This window comes from Pseudophryne corroboree, chromosome 5, assembly GCF_028390025.1.
Source record: "Pseudophryne corroboree isolate aPseCor3 chromosome 5, aPseCor3.hap2, whole genome shotgun sequence".
NCBI classification, from domain to species: domain Eukaryota; kingdom Metazoa; phylum Chordata; class Amphibia; order Anura; family Myobatrachidae; genus Pseudophryne; species Pseudophryne corroboree.
Window position 1 is genome coordinate 744215457 of NC_086448.1, and position 7920 is coordinate 744223376.

At 44.3% G+C, this 7920-nt stretch overlaps 1 protein-coding gene across 2 annotated transcripts in view; it reads right to left on the minus strand.

Annotated features, from left to right (window-relative positions):
- Nucleotides 1–3096: 3096 nt before the first annotated feature.
- Nucleotides 3097–7920, minus strand: part of VIRMA (vir like m6A methyltransferase associated) — a 95907-nt gene continuing 91083 nt past the window's right edge. For both annotated transcript variants that reach the window (XM_063924116.1, XM_063924115.1), the window contains 2 exons: nucleotides 4233–4373; nucleotides 3097–3500 (listed from right to left, as the gene is read on the minus strand). In XM_063924116.1, the coding sequence (XP_063780186.1) occupies nucleotides 3346–3500; nucleotides 4233–4373 (296 nt within the window). In that variant the 3' untranslated portion in view covers nucleotides 3097–3345. The remainder of the gene's footprint in view (nucleotides 3501–4232; nucleotides 4374–7920) is intronic.

Here is a 7920-nt window from a genome sequence, read left to right on the forward strand (position 1 = left end):
ACACTGGTCCTTACCTCTGGAATGCCCTTCCATGCTTAAATAACCTCTCAGCCTTTATACAAGTCCTTAATACTGACCTCTTAATTCAAGCCTAGCTCTCCAGCCTCTGAGTACATCATCTCTGCTCGCCTCTATGTGATCACCTATAGGGGGTCATTCCGAGTTGATCGCTCACTATTTTTTGCAGCGCTGCTAACAGATAGTCGCCACCTATAGGTGAGTGTATGTTAGCTTTGCAAGTGTGCGATCGATGTGCAGCCGAGCGGTACAAAAAGTTTTCACCGCTCGGCTGCACAAGTTTGCGATCGGCTGTGCGAATAGATTCTTCGTAAAATCCATCGCTCAGCAACGATCCGCTTTGTACCTGTACGACGCGCCTGCGCATTGTGGTACATACGCATGTGCAGTACTGACCTGATCGCAGCAAAAAATCCTAGCGTGCGATCAGGTCGGAATGACCCCCATAGTCCCTCTAGAATACAAAATCTTACAAGTAGGATGCTCTTTCCTTTTCACTAGGTAAAGACTAAATATGCTTATATGTACAGTTTTGTACATAGTAATTTGCTGTATGTTCTTAAACCTGTGTCCGGTGCTTTATGTATAATCTTTGATCAGGTCCCGACCCTCTGCCTGGTCATGACTGCCTACCTTTTGTATCAATTACACTGTGATGCTGCCTCTCCTCCCCCTCCTTTTCTTTATTTTCCCGTTATGTCCCCATGTCCTGCTTTAGACATTTCTATGTACTATTACCTTGATGTTATGGGATTACTTCTTGATTTCATTTGTGGTACTATAAAAGACCACCATTTGAATGGGGACTAATGTTTTGTTTCCTAGAAGTATTTCTTACCAATGAATATATATGCATATATGGTCTTTTAATTTATCAGTATACAACCACTGAATGTTTTATTTTGATGTTTTTGACATCGGTCTGTAATCCTGTCCCCTACTTGTTTAACAAAACAACATAAACCGCTCCATAACTTTCTGCAAGGCTGATGATGGTGCTCTCTCTACAGTCACTCCTGTGTTTCCCAACCTTCATAAACTAGTATCAACTACACTATATGGACAAAAGTATTCGGACGTCTGACCATTACACCAACAGGGACTGTAATTACATTCTACTCAAATACATATACTTTAATATTGCGTTGACTACCTCCCCCCTTTTTTTTGCATCTATAGCAGCTTCCACAAGATTTTAGAGTGTTTCTGTGGGAATATGTCCATTCATTCTGTAGAGCATTTATGAGGTCAGGCACTGATGTTGGACGAGAAGTCCTGGCTCGCAATCTCCATTTCAGTTCCTACCGTAAGGGGCTCAATGGGGTTTAGGTCAGGGCTCTGTGTGGGCCAGTCAAACTCTTCCAAGCCGAACGCATTAAACCATGTCTTTATAGTCCTTGCTTTGTGCACTGGGGCACAGTCTTGTTGGAATAGAAAAGGGCCTTCCCCAAACTGATGCCACAAAGTTGGAAGCATAACATTGTTCAAAATATCTTGGCATGCTGAAGCATAAAGATTGCCCGTTGCGAGATATAAAGGACCTAAGCCAAACTTCACAGTTGGCACAATGCAGTCAGGCAGGTAACGTTCTCCCTACATACGCAAACTCAGACTCGCCCATCTGTCTGGCTAAAAGAGAAGCGTGATTCACCACTCCACAGAACATGTTTCCACTGCTCCACAGTCCAGTGTCGGTGTGCTTTACACCACTCCATCTGATGCTTGGCATGTGAAGCTTGCATGCAGCTGCTCAGCCATGGAAACCCATTCCATTAAGCTCCCGCCACAGTTTTCATGCTTCCATTAATGCCAGTGGAAGTTTAGAACTCTTCAGCTATGAAATCAGCAGAGCATTGTTGACTTTTATGCACCATGTGCCTTAGCAGTCATTGACCCCGCTCTGTGATTTTACGTGGTCTTCTGCTTCATGAGTGAGTTGCTGTTGTACCTAAATGCTTCCACGTTCTAATTATGTAACTTACAGGTGACCGTGGAACATTTCATAAAACGTCTTGTTGCAAAGGCAGCATCCTACCACAGTACCACGCTTGAAGTCACTGAGCTCTTCAGAACAATCCATTTTGTATCACAAATGTTTGCAAATGGAGCCCACATGGTTAGGTGCTTAATTTTATACACCTGCAGCAACGGGTTTGACAGAAACACCAGAAATCAATAATAAACAGGGGTGGCCAAATAGTTCTGCCCATATAGTGTATGTATACATCATTATGTAAATCAACGGTCTCCTCTACCAGCATCTATGGACATTTGTCGCTTTGACTGACTTAATTTAACAAATGAAGATTGATACACAGTCCAGGACTCCTGGTAATCAAACTGATTCACAGAGCATACATACAGTCACACTGCATTGTATGAAATGCTTGGACAGACGAAGGCTCCAAATGTTGAGCTGAAAGAGGCATTTTTGATACATACTGTATTACATGGGTGTCTACTTGTGTGTCAGACTTTTGTAAATCTGCCATTATATTAACTACTTCTTCCTAACGCCAATCATTCCAGTAATGGACTTGCTGAACGAGCATGCCTCTCTGAGCAAAGACAGACTTTCATTTCATGCTACATTATATCATAATATCAGTTGTGGAATAAACTCAGTAATTCTTCATGACTAGATGTGGTTATTATGTCTCAAAGTTTTATAAAATGACCTACACCGGCCGTGGTTGCACTCAGAAATGTATCCGGTTTAGATAAAATGTGTCCATACCAATACCCCCATGAATGGATCGGTTTCCTTAACCTGTGTGCAGTGTTAAGTTGACTGTGTGAGTACACCGAGTGCTGTATGGGGCATAGAAGGGGAGGAGCCTTCACACTTTTTGATAAATTTAAAGTGCCAGCTCCCTATAACCACCATCTATGCCCCAGTGTCAACTTCTACTCCAGTGTCCCCTAGTGGCTGAAAGAGAAAAACTATAAACGCAAATTGTAATGCAACAAGAGGGACTTTACACCTTTTGCACATAAACATGGATATATACATGTACTCAGCGAATATACATGGCATCTTTGTCAATGCTCCTTGTGAAAAACTGAAATGGGTCAATAAGTGGTCCTCCTTATTTTAATTACAAAAATTGCTCCAAAGAAATAAGACCAACACAAAAATTACTATACTGTACAGAAAAATAAAATGTTTTACACACCGACTTGTGTATCAAAATTAATTTACTATCTCCAGACCCAAGAGCGCAATCACAAAGCACCTTCGTCTATTGGTCCATTAGTGCTTCATTTGCCGCTTTCCGACGATCTTAGAAAATATTCACATATATAAGATGTCCAGGAGAGTTTCTCCTATCTTGTAAAAGAACGTATATGACGTCCCCGGTTGCCATTCCCCCCCATAAACTTTCCCCGTGAATTGTTTCCACCTCCTGCAGCATTTGTCCAGGATGGTCCAAGGCCACCACGTCCCCTGGCAGCTCGCTCACGTGGGTTAAGACGGTATCCTACAAAAGAAATATGGAGATCAGAATCCAGTGAGTAAACATTATACAATGAAGCTGAACATGTACTGCACTCTGCACCTCGGATCGGATGAAAACAGCAACGTTTACAGAATGTTCCGCTCTTAGTTTGGAGAAATTTGTGGTTTCTGTAAAAACTTGATGGGATCTATTCATGGAATTATGAAGCCCACGAAGGCACGTCAACCTTCATCAGTCTATCTTGTACTGACGCATATGTACGAGTCATGAGTTTCTAGTGAATGAACAAGCTGGAAGTTGGTTGAGCAAACAAAAGGCATAACTCCCAACCATTGCAGAACCAGAGAAGGGGAGAGGCTTCAGGGTAGGGGCCACGTCAATTTAGGGTGAGTAAAGAGAGAGAGGGAGGGAGGGGGGGGGGGGGGGGGGGGGGCTGTCCAGCACTCCCCGTGCAGCTGGGCTGCCCTCAGGCTCTCTTCCCTGCACGGTTTACATGGTGTGCGCATGACCACAACATCTGTTCAGTAATCACCCGTGGGTGGGACAGCAGGACAGTGTCTGAAAAAACTGGACTGCTCCACTGAAATCGGGGCAGTTGGAGGTATGCACAAAGTCTACTACCAATGCATGTAGCTATGAGATACACATTAATGTGACTAAATGTTCATCTTGCTTTTAAATAATCAACAGAGGGTTCTCTATTCATAGTCCTATAAAAGATATATAGAATGGAAATGAACTGGGACTACGTACCTGCAGAGCTCTGTCTAAGAGGAGGCAAGGGGCCCCGATCAAAGTTGCTTTGAGCACCCCTGCTTTCCACATAGGTTCCCCGTGGAGCGGTCTGCGCAGCCCAGTTCAGGACACGGACTCCTTCCCGACGACTGTAGTTCACTAATCAGAAGAAAAAGACTATCAGTGAGATAAAGGCAATTCTGTCACGTGGGGAAATGAACTTGTGTAGGTGGTTTATATGTATTTTGTTTTTTTCAATGTTTTTCCCCTTTTCTAATATGTATCAATAAGGAACAATCGTCAGACTGTTTCTGTAGCAGCATTAGACATAACTACATATAGGTGTGCTTTTATTATGAGAATGACAGGAGCTAACTTATTCATTTTAATAATGATTTTCTAACGATTTTGATTTTTAAAGGGAGATCAATTGGCTATAAAAATGTGCACCGATTACCTGATTTCATAGACAGTATAGGACCACTCAAAAGTAATTACTATGCAAGAAACACACAAAGGAAAACCAACGTACTGGCTTACATTATACCCCCTAAAACTTTAGGCAACTGGATAAAATAAACACACAAAGAAAATGACAATTCCTTTCTTTGATGTAGCACATTTCAAAGGATGCCTCAAACCAGAGGGTAAGGCAGTGGTTCCCAAACCTTTATAAATCACGGCACCCTAGAGTATTAGAATTTTTTTCACGGCACCCTAGAGTATTAGAATTTTTTTCACGGCACCCGTAGGCCAAAAGTTTCTTATTCAGAAATTCAGAAAAAATAAAAACATTAAATTCAATAAATTGCGTTTCCTCGGTTATATGGTGGGGACAGGATTCGCTTCTGTCTGTCCACATATTTTATGAATGGCAGCCACCAGCACTGGTTTTGCCTATTACACTGGCCATAAATAATTTGAACTGGACCTAAACTATCAACCTAGGACACCCCTGCAAGTGGCTCAAGGCACCCAGGGGCAGATGTATAAACCTGGAGAAGGCATAAGAAAGTGATAAACCAGTGATAAGTGTAAGGTGATAATGCACCAGCCAATCAGCTCCTGTTAATTTACATATTGGAGATGATTGGTTGGTGTGTTTATCACCTTGCATTTATCACTGGTTTATCACTTCCTTATGCCTTCTCCAGGTTAATATATCTGCCCCCCCATTTTGGGCACCACTAGGCTAAGGGCTTGCTAAAAAAGTTGCTTTTCCAATATAGCTGGTTTGATAAGATGACCTACAAGGTCTCAGCTGACCTACAAGAGATCTCAGAAACTACTGGAAAGGTGGTAGGATGGCAGGCAGATCTCATGCAGCTGGCTTCAGACATACATGATCTACAATACTGCACACATTAGACTATACTTGTGTGTATATATAAACTAAAAACGAAGACTTGCGCTTCACCTGATTAGAGGAACAGCCTCTGCTAATGTGGTGATTGTGCACAAGATCCTGTAGCTAAAAAATAAGATTTTAAACATACCGGTAAATCTTTTTCTCCTAGTCCGTAGAGGATGCTGGGACTCCGTAAGGACCATGGGGAATAGACGGGCTCCGCAGGAGACATGGGCACTAAAAAGAACTTTAGGTATGGGTGTGCACTGGCTCCTCCCTCTATGCCCCTCCTCCAGACCTCAGTTAGAGAAACTGTGCCCAGAGGAGACTGACAGTACGAGGAAAAGATTTTTCTTAATCTAAGGGCAAGATTCATACCAGCCCACACCATCCACACCGTATAACATGGAATATACGAACCAGTTAACAGTATGAAACAAAACAGCATCAACCCGAGACTGATCAAAACTGTAACATAAACCTTATGTAAGCAAAAACTATATACAAGTCTTGCAGATGAAGTCCGCACTGGGACGGGTGCCCAGCATCCTCTACGGTCTAGGAGAAAAAGATTTACCGGTAGGTTTAAAATCTTATTTTCTCTTACGTCCTAGAGGATGCTGGGGACTCCGTAAGGACCATGGGGATTATACCAAAGCTACAAAATGGGCGGGAGAGTGCGGATGACTCTGCAGCACCGATTGAGCAAACATGAGGTCCTCATCAGCCAGGGTATCAAACTTGTAGAACTTTGCAAAGGTGTTTGAACCCGACCAAGTAGCAGCTCGGCACAGCTGTAATGCCGAGACCCCTCGGGCAGCCGCCTAGTGGAATGGGCCTTTACAGAATTTGGTAACGGCAATCCAGCCGTAGAATGAGCCTGCTGAATCGTGTTACAGATCCAGCGAGCAATAGTCTGCTTCGAAGCAGGAGCGCCAACCTTGTCGGCTGCATACAGGACAAACAGTGCCTCCGTTTTCCTAACCTGAGCCGTTCTGGCCACATACATTTTCAATGCCCTGACCACATCAAGGGACTCGGAATCCTCCAAGTCCCGCGTAGCCACAGGCACCACAATAGTTTGTTTCATATGAAAAGATGAAACCACCTTGGGCAAGAATTGAGGACGAGTCCGCAACTACGCTCTATCCACATGGAAAATCAGATAGGGGCTTTTGTGAGATAAAGCCGCCAACTCCGACACTCGCCTTGCCGATGCCAACAACATGACCACTTTCCAAATGAGATATTTTAATTCCACCGTTTTAAGTGGTTCAAACCAGTGAGACTTAAGGAATCGCAACACCACGTTAAGGTCCCAGGGCGCCACTGGAGGTACAAAAGGAGGCTGGATATGCAGTACTCCCTTCACAAAAGTCTGTACTTCTGGGAGAGAAGCCAATTCCTTCTGAAAGAAAATGGATAGGGCAGAAATCTGAACCTTAATGGAGCCTAATTTTAGGCCCAAATTCACTCCAGTCTGTAGGAAGTGAAGGAAACGGCCCAGATGGAATTCTTCCGGAGGAGCATTCCTGGACTCACACCAAGATACATACTTCCGCCATATACGGTGATTATGTTTCGCTGTCAAGTCCTTCCTAGCATTTATCAGAGTAGGAATGACCTCATCCGGAATGCCCTTTTCCGCTAGGATCCGGCGTTCAACCGCCATGACGTCAAATGCAGCCGCGGTAAGTCTTGGAACAGACAGGGCCCCTGTTGTAACAGGTCCTCTCTAAGAGGAAGAGGCCACGGATCTTCTGTGAGCATTTCCTGCAGATCCGTATACCAGGCCCTTCGAGGCCAATCTGGAACAATGAGAATGGTCTGTACTCCTCTTCGTCTTATGATTCTCAATATCTTGGAGATGAGAGGAAGAGGAGGAAACACATAGACCGACTGGAACACCCACGGTGTCACCAGGGCGTCCACTGCCACCGCCTGAGGGTCCCTTGACCTGGCGCAATACTTTGGTAGTTTCTTGTTGAGGCGTGACGCCATCATGTCTATCTGAGGCAGTCCCCACTGACTTGCAATCTCTGCGAAGACTTCCTGATGAAGTCCCCACTCTCCTGGATGTAGATCGTGTCTGCTGAGGAAGTCTGCTTCCCAGTTGTCCACTCCCGGAATGAAGACCGCTGTCAGAGCGCTTACATGATTTTCCGCCCAGCGAAGAATCCTGGTGGCTTCTGCCTTTGCCACTCTGCTCTTTGTTCCGCCTTGGCGGTTTACATGAGCCACTGCGGTGATGTTGTCTGACTGAATCAGAACCGGTAGGTCGCGAAGCAAATTCTCCGCTTGACGAAGGCCGTTGTATATGGCCCTCAACTCCAGCACGTTGATGTGAAGACAAGCCTC